This window comes from Pelophylax lessonae (assembly GCF_965119305.1).
Source record: "Pelophylax lessonae genome assembly, chromosome: 2".
NCBI classification, from domain to species: domain Eukaryota; kingdom Metazoa; phylum Chordata; class Amphibia; order Anura; family Ranidae; genus Pelophylax; species Pelophylax lessonae.
In genome coordinates, this window is record NC_138769.1 from 599,446,457 (window position 1) to 599,460,372 (window position 13,916).

The window sequence follows — 13,916 nt, forward strand, 5'->3', positions numbered from 1 at the left end:
AGATAGATAGATAGATAGATAGATTACATTTCCAGTTTTCCCCATGACAAACATTTCCATGTGTCAAGACATCCATTTTCAGAGAAGGTAATGGGAAATATTATCTTTTTCAGGCTTACACAATGACCCAGTCATCCACCAAACAGTATTTGGAGACATTAGCTGGTGCTTTCTGCTCTAGAGATTTTGTATATTTTTTGGCATATAGAACAGCCGTGAGATCATTTCTCCTTCTTCCATATAAAATAAATAATAGTATTGTAGGAACTTCCAGCATCATCGAGCAAACAAGGACTGGTTCTGTTGGCCTCCTTGCATGATAGGTACCACACACACACAGGCCGCTGCCATAGGCCTCTTGTCCTGCTGGCCACATGTGAACTGGAAGAAAACCTCATGACAGTGTGTACAAATAGGTGTCATTTATTTCATTTACACAGAATGATACATGCATGAAACATTACCAGTAAGTTGTAGACTTTGTTCATCAACAAACTGATTTGTGGTTTGATCCAATTTTTCTTTATTATATTCATGATCCTGTATACCTTGAATGAAACAGTTGTGCTTTTGTGTATTACAATGTTTAGATCCTAGTTAAAATGTAACCCTATCTAGGTCTGCATATAAATTAGAAAAAAAGGAACCCAAAAAAAGGAAAGTCTTTCTCTGTCTTTTCCTGCTAATATGAAAAGGGCTAATTACAATGGGAAGAGACAGAAGTTACAGCTACTACCTTTGGGCCAACTAATGGACAGTTAATAAGAAATATGAAGAATGATATATGGAATTCATGCGAATTATTCGCATTGTATTGCACTGATCCACATAGGGTTCTAGTCTTGGGTAAGAAAAACACAAACATTTACCGAGTCCCTCCCATAACACTGTGACCCCATTGGGGTTTGAGAGTGGTGATTACAATGAATAACATGGCGAGACTGTACCAATATGGAAGCCCTCACACACATATCCTGACAATCATTTATATATATAAAAAAAGTCATTTCTCCACAACCTTTGTTCACTTCAAACCTCCAATCACCTTTGCTGATGTTTAAATACCCTCGAATCTGACTGGATAGGGTTTAAAGTGAACACAGCCGAGAAGTTAGTAAAATAGCGACATGCCCACACATAAATACTATATATATATATATATATATATATATATATATATATATATATATATATATATACATACATATATATACATATATATATATACATATATGTATATATATATATATATATATATATATATAAAATGTTTGTGTGCTTGTGAATCATTTATAAATCACAAAACACACCAGACCTGTAGGCTGTATTACGAATAGACAGACCTTACTGCACACTGCACAGCCAGAAATTGATATATATATATTTGTGTGTGCGTGTATGTATATATATATATTTATACACACAAACACACATACATATATATGCATGAATGCCTTATTGCAATGCATAACGTGTTTATGTGTGTGTATGTGAACATGCACATAAACTCACATATAGATCCATATGGTATGCAAACCAATATGGCATTTGCGTATTATATAAGTGTGTATGAGTTTATATATATATATATATATATATATATATATATATATATATAGCGTGTGTGTAAATTGTGTAAATACATGTATACACTACTCTACACACACACACACACACACACACACACACACATATATATATATATATATATATATATATATATATATATACATATACACATATGGTTATATGGTTCTGTATCTGTTACCATAGTCTGTTACCAGGGTGAAAAACGTACATTGCACGTTTGTTTGAAGGAAAGGATAACAAATGGGTTGATACATCTGATACATCAGCTCCTTGGAAGGAAAACATGGTTTGACTGTGACTGTGTGTACTTGGGCTGTAAGGAAAGCGTACATTGACAGCAATGGAAAATAAAACAGCCATTTTACATGAACATACACTCAATGACACTCACACATTCTTAGGCAGGCAACCATGACAGCAGAAATAACACAATTCATAGATTCATAGAAACTTTGGCCACTCTCTTCATTGTGATTGGCGCGTCTTCAACGTCTATCAAACAATAGCGTGGATAAAGACTGTTTTCACAGCTGCAAGTTCTCTAAAATCAATGATTTAGCAAAATGAAGAGATCCATGTCTCCAACAGTTTACTTAAATAAAAAAAAAAAGAAGTCAGTTGTGTGTTCAGTCCCTTCATGGTTTCAGTTATATACCAAGTGCTCCTCATACAGCTCCTTCTGTTACTTGGTAATAAGAATGTACATGTACAAATATGTAACAGAAAGGGGCTTCTTAGCTGGATGGAGGACTGAAGGCAAAGGATCCTCACAGACCAGGACAGTGCATGAGTAAAGGGCTCAAGCAGCAAGTTCACAGCAATGGATTTCCAGAAAAGTATTGCAGACGGTCCCTGCTTAGCTTTTTCTCTTTCATTCTCCTGTTTTGGAACCATATTTTAACCTGGCGGTCAGTGAGGTTTAGCATTCTGGACAATTGCAGCCTCTTCTCCTTGTTTATATAGACGTTGAAAAAGAATTCTCTTTCCAGCTCTCGAATCTGGAATTTGGAATAGGGACACCGCTTCTTTCTTGTGCGGGGGGCACCTTGAGAAGGATATAAAAAAAACAGCACATGTAAAAAAAAATAAAATAAAAAAAATAACGCAAACAACAAAATCACTTGTCAAGACTAATGTTACTGTACACATTGTACATTAAAATCATCTAACGCAGCTCTCAAATGTAATTGCAACAGGAAACCCTGTGATATATACATACATATATATATATATATATATATATATATATATATATATATATATATATATATATATATATATATATATATATATATATATATATATATATATATATATATATATATATATACTTTCACATAATTACATTCATAATAAAAATGAGCTTGACCTCGCACATAAATATTTTATATGAATAAATACATGTTGTTACTATAATACATAGTAATATTGTGCTCTAATATAGAATATATGTAATACAGATAAAGATAAGGTTAGGATATCTGTATGCCTGTGTGTGCACATTGTACACACACACACACACTGACAAATTGCATAAATAATACAGCAGAGTAGTCTCTGCCTTCCCCTACAATATAATTAAAACAGACTATGCTTTCCAGGAATATAATTATACAATCACATCGAGCACTCACAGGCACATAATACCTCTCCATACACCAAAAATAGTTATTTTATTTTTAGCTGTGCTTTGTGAAAGGCAGCATGGCTCAAGAACTGGGTGCATTAAACCCATAATATTATGGGCAGACAAGGGGCATCATGCAATGCAGAGACAGTGGAATTAAGGGTCAAATACAGGGGAAATAAAAGTTGATACTTGCCCAGAAAATGTGCAATAATCTAATTGCATTGGCATGGTACCTTTGTTACAATGTAGACACAAACACAAGCTAAAAGCAAATTCAAGAGCTCCCAAGCTTTAAACTGATCTAAAGGCAATAAAGAAGCCTTGTCTAGGCTATATTCTGTGCTGAATAAAAAGAAGATTTTACGAGAAAAGAGAAATGCCTGAATGGGGAACTCAGCAGGAAAAGGCTATGAAATGCAGGCACAGGAAACTGCCAAGGTTACGTTCTGCCCAATTGCCTTTCACCTCCACAGAGCACAAACAAAACCGTCTAAAATGCCCCTGAAAGTTCATGATCAAAGTGAAGCGTTAGCTCTTCAGCCTTGCCATCTGAAGCCTGGCAAACCCCATCCCCAAAACTGCATATCCATGAATGGAGATCTAGTTGTCTGTGTGTTCCTTTTCTCTGTCTACTACAGCTTCTCTCTTTGCTCTTTCTCTCTCTCTCTCTCTCCCCCAAAGAGCTTTCCCATCGTAAAATCCCCCCCTCTCGTTGGAAGAAAGAGTTTTTGTAGGTTTAATAAAATCCTTTGAATGCTTATAAAACTCCACATAAAATGTGACCGACAAAACGCCGGGCTCACCCCCCTGCTCCTAGGACATGGCTCACACAGCTCTACCTACTGGAGTTGCTGCTGCCTTTGCTGGCCTCCTTGTTGGTGACAGAGGAGGATGAGGCTGATGATCCAGGGTTGGTGTTCTCCTCCTCGTCTTCCGGGTCCAGCCCTGGCTCAGCTCCGCTTGACAGAGCACCAGCCTGGGGGTCAGTGTCCAGCTTGGCGTCGTTCTTGGTGGGGGCACACTCCTCAGCCTGGGGGTCAGTCCCACAGTAGGCATTGTCAAAGAAGCGGTCAAATCCCTGGGGCAGCACGGTGTTCTTGCTCATGCTGGTGTAGAATCCTGTGGAAGGATGGTTGGAGCTGGGGTGGTGATGGTGATGGTGGTGATGGTGGTGGCTGTACACGCTTTCGTTTTTCATTAGCATTTCGGTCATGCTGGAAGAAGGAGGGAGGCACTCTCTGTGCATGAGATCCTCAGCTGCAGGGTAGCAGGAGGCGTAATTGCTTCTAGGGTGCCATTTACTGGAGGGGTCTAGACCATAGGAGACCTCCCGCACAGGCTGGGAGAGGTTGGTGGAATAGGGGTAAGAGATCTGCCGGGAAGGGGCCTGGGGCAAAAAGGAAGACACAGTGGAGAATTCGGGGACATAATAAGTGCAGCTGGGGAGGTACAGGTTGGAAGCGCAGCCTCCCCGGTCTCCAAATTCTGTACTCCTCTCCTTGCGCGATTGCGAACAAAAGTTGCTCAGGTTGACCGAGTTAAACATCTTTCTCCCTTTCTGGCTTCTATAGATAGATGTTTTGGAGGCGATCTGCAGAGGGGGAAAAATTTGGGAAGGCTGGATGACGCGCTGTCCGTCTTAGTCTCTCCCCAGGAGCACGTGATGCCCAAGTAGATATCGCCATATATCAGTTGCGAGCACTTAGAAGCGTAGGAGGGTTCACTTAGGTAAGATCTGAGAGAGGTTCAAAAACGATTGGTTTTCAAACACCGCAGAAACATTATGAAAATCAATTGCAGATTTGTATTCATTTTTTTTTCTCTCTTTTAGGCACTCCCCTTGTGTGCATTGAGAAGGCAGAGTAAGGATCATTTCAGGGGGTGGCTGGGGAGGGAGAAAGGGGAAAGGGGGGTTGGGGGGGGGGGGGCTTTTGAAGTTTGCAATTTGGTCTCTGCTTTTTAGATTTTGCTCCCCTGTCACGGGGATTTGCACTCACTAGAAATAGGTCAACTCTTATTTTTCCCACCTAATGCTTCAACTTTGAGGGGGACACATTGCAAAGATTTTTTTTTCTTTTCTGGAGAGATCAAATGCAATGGCTGGGGGGCAATACAGGTTTTGGGGTCAGCAAGTCTTTAAACATTTGTAAAATCCAGCTTAAGCATAGAGCCTATACATCTGTATATTATTGATGTTACGTATAGGAGGGGAGAGGGGGGGGGGGGATATGCCCAATATGAAGGTAATTAACATGCTTCTTCCAATAACTAATTGCCCCCTTGTAGATATTGTTTTATGTCAGCTATAGAATAAATCAGCTCACTGGAGGTATGGGACCTTTATGATAAGCCAGGCTTAGCATGACAAAATGCGGGGACACAAAGTTCATCCCACACCTAGAAGGAGACCGGGGCAGCTCTTGTCCAGTCACATTACAGGCACTTGTAAAGCAGCTAAGCCTTATTGGAAAACTACCTTGGCCACTCTCTGTGTGGTAAAATTAATGATATTGTAAAGCCAGACAGCTAGCAGGACCAAGCTCTCTGCCCATATTAAGAACAATCAGTTCTTATAGAGACTTGTCTGCATGGCACTGCAGAGAAAATTGAAGTTCTATTGCTATAATGGAGTACTGGCTTAAAGCAAAAAAAAAAAAGCCACCATGGAACATTTCTTTTAACACATAATTCAAGAAAATTGAAAATACGCAGTGCTGCTTTGTAGCTCTTTTCCAAGTAGGAAAGGCAGTATCAAACACACAGACACACAAATATGTGTATGTGTCTTCCCCCTGAGGCCTGTCTCCAGGCATTTCACAGCTTAATATATGCTTAATTGTTTTTTTTTTTATTGAATGCAGGAGTTTACAAACACAATAAAAAAATATAATAAATAAAGTTCATCAATAATGCTCTGCTCACGTCATTATTTATTTATTTTTTTAGTAAAAGGCTCGCCAGACAAGTGACCTTAGCTTCCCTTCAATCCGCCAATCGGTTTGGGGAAAATTCAGCTCAGAGAATGTTACCCCCCAAACGGATTGGCTGTTGGAAGCGAAGATGGGTCCTATAGTCTAGGTTTATACTAGGTTTTTTTTTTTAATTCTACTTTGATACATTTTACTGAGCGTTAACATACTTTTTAATTCATTTTACAATAGTTTGCATCAGTTCTCCTAATATGTCTAACTTTATGCAAACATCCTTCCTCTACGAGTATATACTTGATATATTTTTTATATTTTTTACTTATGTGCTCTTTAATCTAAAAAAATAAAATAAAAATCAAAGCGAAGATATATAGATAGACAGATAGACAGACAGACAGACAGACAGATAGATAGATAGATAGATAGATAGATAGATAGATAGATAGATAGATAGATAGATAGATAGATAGATAGATAGATAGATAGATAGATAGATAGATAGATAGATAGATAGATAGATAGATATGTGCAAATAATGAATCATCTACTTTCAGATTCAATAAAAGGCATTGCGCCTTATAAATATAATTTCCCCATATTTTTCAAATTACTGAATAACAAAAATTACACTGATAAAAAAAATATATTCCTATCGCACAATCATTTATAGATTCTGAATGATTATATCGAATAAAAACAAATAAAATAATGAATCATAAAGACAGCGATGCTGTACAAGGCGGGTTGTACCGCGTGGGAGTTTATACTTTACAAAAATTACAACGTAATTCCATTTTTTTTTATCATCATATTGTGTCATATCCAGAAAATAAACATCCTGTTGGAAACATAATTCACACGTAATTGTAGAACCACCAAATCTACAAGCCTGATTCCATCTCGCAAACATCATCTTTATTATTAGGGTTGCAATTTACCTGTTTTACGCTGAGAAAGTAGCCCGCAGCGCACAACTTTTAATTAAAGTGTCACTTGTGCTTTTACTTGGCATTTCATAGACCTGATACAAACTAATAACCTTAAGCTATTGTTTATGGTAGTCGTTACTTCCCTTAGTCCCACATCCATTACAACACAGGCAGCCACAATATCGAACATAATACTTATCTACTTGTGAGCTTAGGCATACATCATGTCCAATATATATATATATATATATATATATATATATATATATATATATATATATATATATATATATATATATATATATATATATATATATATGGAGAGAGAGAGAGAGAGAGAGAGAGAGAGAGAGAGAGAGAGATAGATAGATAGATAGATAGATAGATAGATAGATAGATAGATAGATATAGATGGATGGATAGATAGATAGATAGATAGATAGATAGATAGATAGATAGATAGATAGATAGATAGATAGATAGATAGATAGATAGATAGATAGATAGATAGATAGATAGATAGATAGATAGATAGATAGACGTTTGAATCTGTGATAAAGATAGATACACTAATGCCTAGAAAGATATGAAAAATATTATGTAGAGGTAATAACAAGAGTTGGCATTTAATGGAAAGAAAGAAAGAAAGAAAGAAAGAAAGAAAGAAAGAAAGAAAGAAAGAAAGAAAGAAAGAAAGAAAGAAAGAACACCAGACAGAACAATAGCAGCCAGTTGCAGCCTGCCATTCCACCATGCTTTTAGTGTGTATTGATGTTTCCCAGTAATGGCTGTAGTAGAATGGTACCTTACATTGTAAGTGATCACTTAGGCTGGTTGACCTATGCTTTGCTGCTAAACCACGTTAAAGAGTAAAGATTTCAGAGCTGACTGCAACGTTTGCTGTAGAGACAGCTGGGGAGTCAGAGCACTTGAATTTGACCAATGTCAATTTCCTGACCATCATAAAACCTTGAATAGAGCAGCAGTCTGGGATTTTCTTTAGGCTCCCCAACCCCCAAAGACAAAGTAACACAGCTATAGCCCAAGTGCACACTGGAGACACACAGGCATATAAAATCGAAGGTTTAGCCACCATAGCCTTCTCCCTATTGTGCCTTGTGAATTTCATCTTTTAAGTACCTTAAAAAGGAAAAAAAAGATATTGTGAGAATGTTCTGGGCTACTCCTCTCAACACAGTTTAGCAGCATTTGCATTGATATCCTCAAACTATTGTCTAATAAATCTATGTAGACAGAATGGTATAGATGCAGGTAAAACAAAATCAGATTAACATGATATAGAGATGAATACTGATTATAGTCAGGTGTCATGTGTTGTATTGTATGTATCGATTCCTAAAGCTAATGTATTATATTTCTGCATAATCTGAAGTCAGAAAATGCATTTGATGTATAATTTATTTTTTAAAGTAGGTATTTTAATGTACTGTATATAATATTGTTTTTCTTGTTCATGTATTAGTAAGAATAAATATTGATTTTTTTAAATATAATATTGCCTAAGACCTATCTATCTATCTATCTATCTATCTATCTATCTATCTATCTATCTATCTATCTATCTATCTATCTATCTATCTATCTATCTATCTATCTATCTATCTATCTATCTATCTATCTATCCCTTATTGCTATATTTTTCTGGCTTTTTGTGCCAGAAATTATCATACCCTACTCCTGAAAATACTAAAATCTCGAATGAAAAGAGGAAAGAGAGAGAGAAAGAGGGAGCAGAGAGAGAAGAGAGAGAAGAGAGAAGGATTGTACGCTAGCTTTGCAAATCCTGTGATAAATTGATAGTGAGAAAAGGAGAGAGAAAAAAATACCACTATTAAAGCACACCACATCTTGGCTTAAAGTACCAAGCAAGTCCTAATAAGCAGGGCTATATATATATATATATATATATATATATATATATATATATATATATATATATATATATATATATATATATATATGTATATATATACACACACACATATATATATATATATATATATATATATATATATATATATATATATATATATATATACACATATATATATATATACATATTACACATACATACACACACATATATATATGTATATTTATATATGTATGTATATATATTACAATCTACTCAGTTATTCTAAAAAAAGAAAAGAAAAATCTTGGGTATGGCCATATCATGCATTTCCCAATTTCCTGATGCCTACATGGGTGCAACTGGTGCAGTCATGGTTTTGTAGTGATTGCATAGCTAATCTCCCTGTCCAGACAGGTTTGCTGCATTCTACACTGGTATACAACTACAGCACTGCAGGCGAAAGAAAGACCTGTTAGTAAATATTTCTAATTTTCACTATCCAGCAACTCTGAATCTGCAACATTCTTCCATTTTATTGCTTGTCTGTGAGATGCTTTTAAGTAGATGTTTCCCTCACCAATCCAGTACCGTAATTACTTCCTAAGTATGAGTCTTGGGCACATCAAAACAACTGCATCCCGCAGCCATAAACAAAGATTACTAAATACCGCCAGAGTGTAAAAGAAAACCAGAATTGCAGCAGAGTAGCCACAAGTGGCATACGTGTAGAAAATATTAATGTCCCCCAAAGGCTGAGATACATTTAAATGGATCTAGAAAAAAAGAAGGGGGGGGGGGCATAAAGAGTAAAAAAAAAGGAGACATATAGAAAGACAAGGGCAAAAACTAACCTGGGAGAAGAAAAAAAAAAAAAACTGATGGGGATAGTGAATGGTGTGGGGGTGGGGAGTATGGAGGGGGGGGGGGGGGGCAGGTGGTAGGTTTTAAAGAAAAAAAGAAGGTTCAGAAACGGATGTGGGATGGGGGGTAACATAAACTCTGGGTGTGTGTGTGCAAGGCAGTCAAAGTTGGGGTACTTGCCAGTAGACTGGGAACCTTCGAATAATGGTTACTATGACCAGAGGAAATGGGTATACATACTTATGTAGGTGTAGATGAAAAATGGGCAGAGGTGTACAGTGGGGAAAGTGAGGAAGATATATATATATATAGCAATGTGTGAAATTAGGCTCCAGAATGTGCCTAGGCACTGTGTAGAATGGTGACTGTCTCACATTATATATATATATATATATATATATATAGAGACAATGTGTGAAATCCGCCATTTTGCCATGGCATGGTATAGAATCACACATGCCTGTAGTATATAGTAATATTGCTATGGAGAAGGATGTAGGTATGGGGAAATTTAAAAGTAATAGAATTTGAGCAAAAAGGGTTGATTGGTGAAAAAAAGGAGGGAAAGGGAAAGGGGGAGAGAAAGAAGGAGGGTTGGTGGGTGAGTAAGAGAGAGAGAGAGAGAAACAGAAAGGGGGGAGGGGGAGAGAGAGAAAGAGGGGAGAGAGAGAGAATAAAGGAGAAAGAGAGAGAAAGAGAGGGAGGGAAGAGAGGGAAAGATAGAGGGGGAGAGAGAAGAGAGGAGGAGAGAAAGAAAGAGAGAGAGGGAAGGAGAGAGAGAGGGGAAAGAAAGAAAGAAAGAAAGAAAGAAAGAAAGAAAGAAAGAAAGAAAGAAAGAAAGAAAGAAAGAAAGAAAGAAAGAAAGAAAGAAAGAAAGAAAGAAAGAAAGAAAGAAAGAGGTGGAGAGAGAGAGAGGGGAGGAGAGAGATAAAGAGGGGGAGAGGGGGGAATAGAAGAGTGGACAAGAAAATTAAACAAAAGCAGGGAAGGCAAGGGCTAAGAGAGAAGATAATAGAAGAAAGTATAAGTAGGAGTCATGTATACAGGGGGATCTATTAGTCTTGACTCCCAAGTTCAATACCACATAGAATCATTGAGATAAAGCAGAACATTATACACCAACAGTAGAAGAAACAGCCTCATTTCCCAAGGTATAGTTGCCACTAATTCATTCGTCTGATGGGCGGAGCAAAGTGTCTCAATATTCATTAATTAACCAATTATAAAAATAAACAAACAGTAAAAATGTGACAATTTTTCAGTTAATCCTCCTGACAGTTCTCTAAAGACGTTTTAACGTAAATATTGTGACAGTAGCGGAAAACTATTTAATAAAACTGTTTAAATATCTCCAATGAATCGGCCACTGAATTAGTTGCTTCAATTAAAGTAACATTTCTTGGAGGACAAATGGATCGCACCATGGAGACAACCTCACAGCTAGACTGGGACTCTTCGCTGTAGTCAAATATGCTCTTTTTATAATATATCATCTCCCCATCTCTCCCCCCAACAGTTTTCCATTTTTTTGTCTTCAAGTGGGGTTTGTAGAACTGATAAGGACAAGTCGAAGCAATTACCACAATACCATGAAGTGAAATAATCGCATGGTGTAAACTAGTGTCCCCAACTACTCAAATTCTTCTATCCAATTCCATTTTCTTAGACAAAGGTGATAAAAATAATTATCTGCAACTGATTCTACATTTCAATACGTGTGATTCCCATAGGTCTATTGTATATCACAAGGAATACAACAATTAGGCCATTGCCGAAAAGTGTTAGCAGCTGAAAGTCTGTTGAGCATTTAGTGGGGTTAATTCGGACACATTTTTAGTATTTTTCTATGTTTTGGAAATAAACAAAACACCATGCAGATCAGATTTTGGTCCATACACACTGGCTGTTTTGCCTGTAGAAGCAGCTTGGTGTTATCCTATGTGTCCATGCACATTAGGACGTTTGGTGGCATGTTTTAAGCTTAGTGTTAAGAGGCAGAAAAAAACCCTTGTAGTTTGCGTTTTTGATTGGAGTTTTCTTGCAGAAAAAACGCTAAACATTCCTATGCGCCAATGTGTACAATGCTCATTGATCCAACTGGTTGGTATAACGTCATTCATGTAGAATATTAATAATAAAAAAAAGATATCAATGAACAAATGAATAGTGCAACTTTGTAAAACACAGCTGAAGCTTGACTTTCCTAATGGGCCATTACACCCGGCTATGGGTTACCATGCTGATTTAATAGCTCTCCAGCACCCAGAAAGCCTTTTGTTGCCTAAAGTACACAACGGCATGTTTAACAAATGCATAGATAATGGAACCGTTCCCAAATTCCTAATATAGCATCATTAAAGGATCCAAAATAATCCTTGTGGCTACAGAAAAAAAAAAAGTAAAAAAAAAAAGTAAATCAGTAGTAGAAAGCTTCTACAACTGATATCTACCAACTAGAATAGGTGCAGATATAATCTATGCAGATAAAGGGGCCTTAACCCAGGCCCCTTCCTGCCAATCGAGCTTCCCATAGACAAAACCGAGCTGGCCCTTTGTGGCCAATCCACCACCGATGGGAACCAAGGCACATATTCCATATAGAGCAATGACTGTAATGCAAGAACTTCAGCAACACATCTGGAGAGAGCGGGATATTCCGGCACAGATTGTATAGATTAAGTGCAGCTTTAGAGACTGTCCGGGCCAGATCTGTTCATTAATACCATGTACAAGACAGACAAGCCATACCCCGTCTAACAATGCTTCCCTTGAAGAACAGGCCACTTTAAACCTACCTCCCTTATTTAACATGAAATCAAGCAGCCATTGATTTCATACAAGCTATCCAGACTGCTATTTAGTAAGGGGGATTCATGTGTAATCGGATTAGTAAAGGGTATAATAAAGATTAGCTCATAGGTGTAGGGCCAATTGCTATAATAATGATAATAAAAAGCTACCAGAAGTATATGCTCTATAGAATAAATAACAGATCATTAAAAAAAAAAAAAAATCAAAGATTTCTACTTAGACATCCCCTACCATCTGTCATAGAGGCCCAACACATTACCATAAACAGTCTTTCTCTGGATCTGTGATCAAATCGATAACAGCATGGAGCATTGACAGCTTAGGGACTGGGGAAAATACTAGTATTCATCAATATGCCTATCTTCCAAGGAGAGAGTGGTGTGCGTGCTGCAGAAAGCGCTACGTGTTGGGTGATCACCCCTCACTATGCCATCTCAATATATTGCTTTTAGATTGAAGACACAAACGAGAAGAGCATAGATTGTATGCATTTGCCTTACCGATTGCTCTGCAATGTATTCTGCAGGGGACACTGCACTGCTCACATACTGCCTAATTGGGCTTTTTTTCTTTTGTGACGTTAACATCCTTTCCTCCAGAAGCAGACGGGCTCTTTTCAGCTTGCTGAAAGAAATTCTCGAAGGAAGACTATCCACAAAACCAGATCTCCCATCCCCATAGCCTCTCCACAGCCCCCAATCCAGCTTGTGCAAAAAAAAAAAAAAAAAAGTGGGCTAGGCAATAGCAGCTTATGGCTGTGTTTACCAGAATTAAAGGAGCATTTCCCCTTTAGCCTTGTTGTGACAAAGGGGTGAAAATGGAGGACCATGGCAAGCCATATAAGGCAGGATGCTAACTTGACCTTCACTTTGCAGCTGTGCTCCTCCCACCCAGACAGACAGTTGTAAACACAAGTAGACAGCAGGCTGACAAGATTAGCAGATCCTCAGACTTGTAAACCACTAAACAGCTTTTAGAGAGGTGTTAGATTGGTGCATCTAGCGCTTATTTCTATGTGGCTGCTAAAATCAAGGTTTGACATGGCCAAACTTTTTTGAGGGGGGGTGGATAGGAGCAGGGAAATTGCTGCTCCTTTATGATGGGGGAGTGCAAGGGAGAAATGGAAAGCTAGGAGAGCTAATGTATGCCAGATCTCAAGGGGTGGGCTGATCTGCCACATCCGGAATACTTTTGCGAAGGAGAGAATGGGAGTGGAATTTGTAGTCAGGGATAAAGAAAAATAAAACAATAATCCCTTCTTCCCAGCCAGTCATTTCACGTGTCTGCAC

The 13,916-nt window shown here is 37.6% G+C and overlaps 1 protein-coding gene across 1 annotated transcript; it reads right to left on the minus strand.

The window, feature by feature from the left end:
- Positions 1-1,761: 1,761 nt before the first annotated feature.
- HOXC11 (homeobox C11) lies at positions 1,762-4,905 on the minus strand (the record flags this gene model as incomplete). The annotated part of the gene is given in 3 exon segments (XM_082247127.1): positions 1,762-2,635; positions 4,064-4,787; positions 4,789-4,905. Coding segments are annotated over 3 exon segments (1,074 nt in total). The 3' UTR covers positions 1,762-2,402.
- Between the last annotated feature and the right edge of the window lie 9,011 nt (positions 4,906-13,916).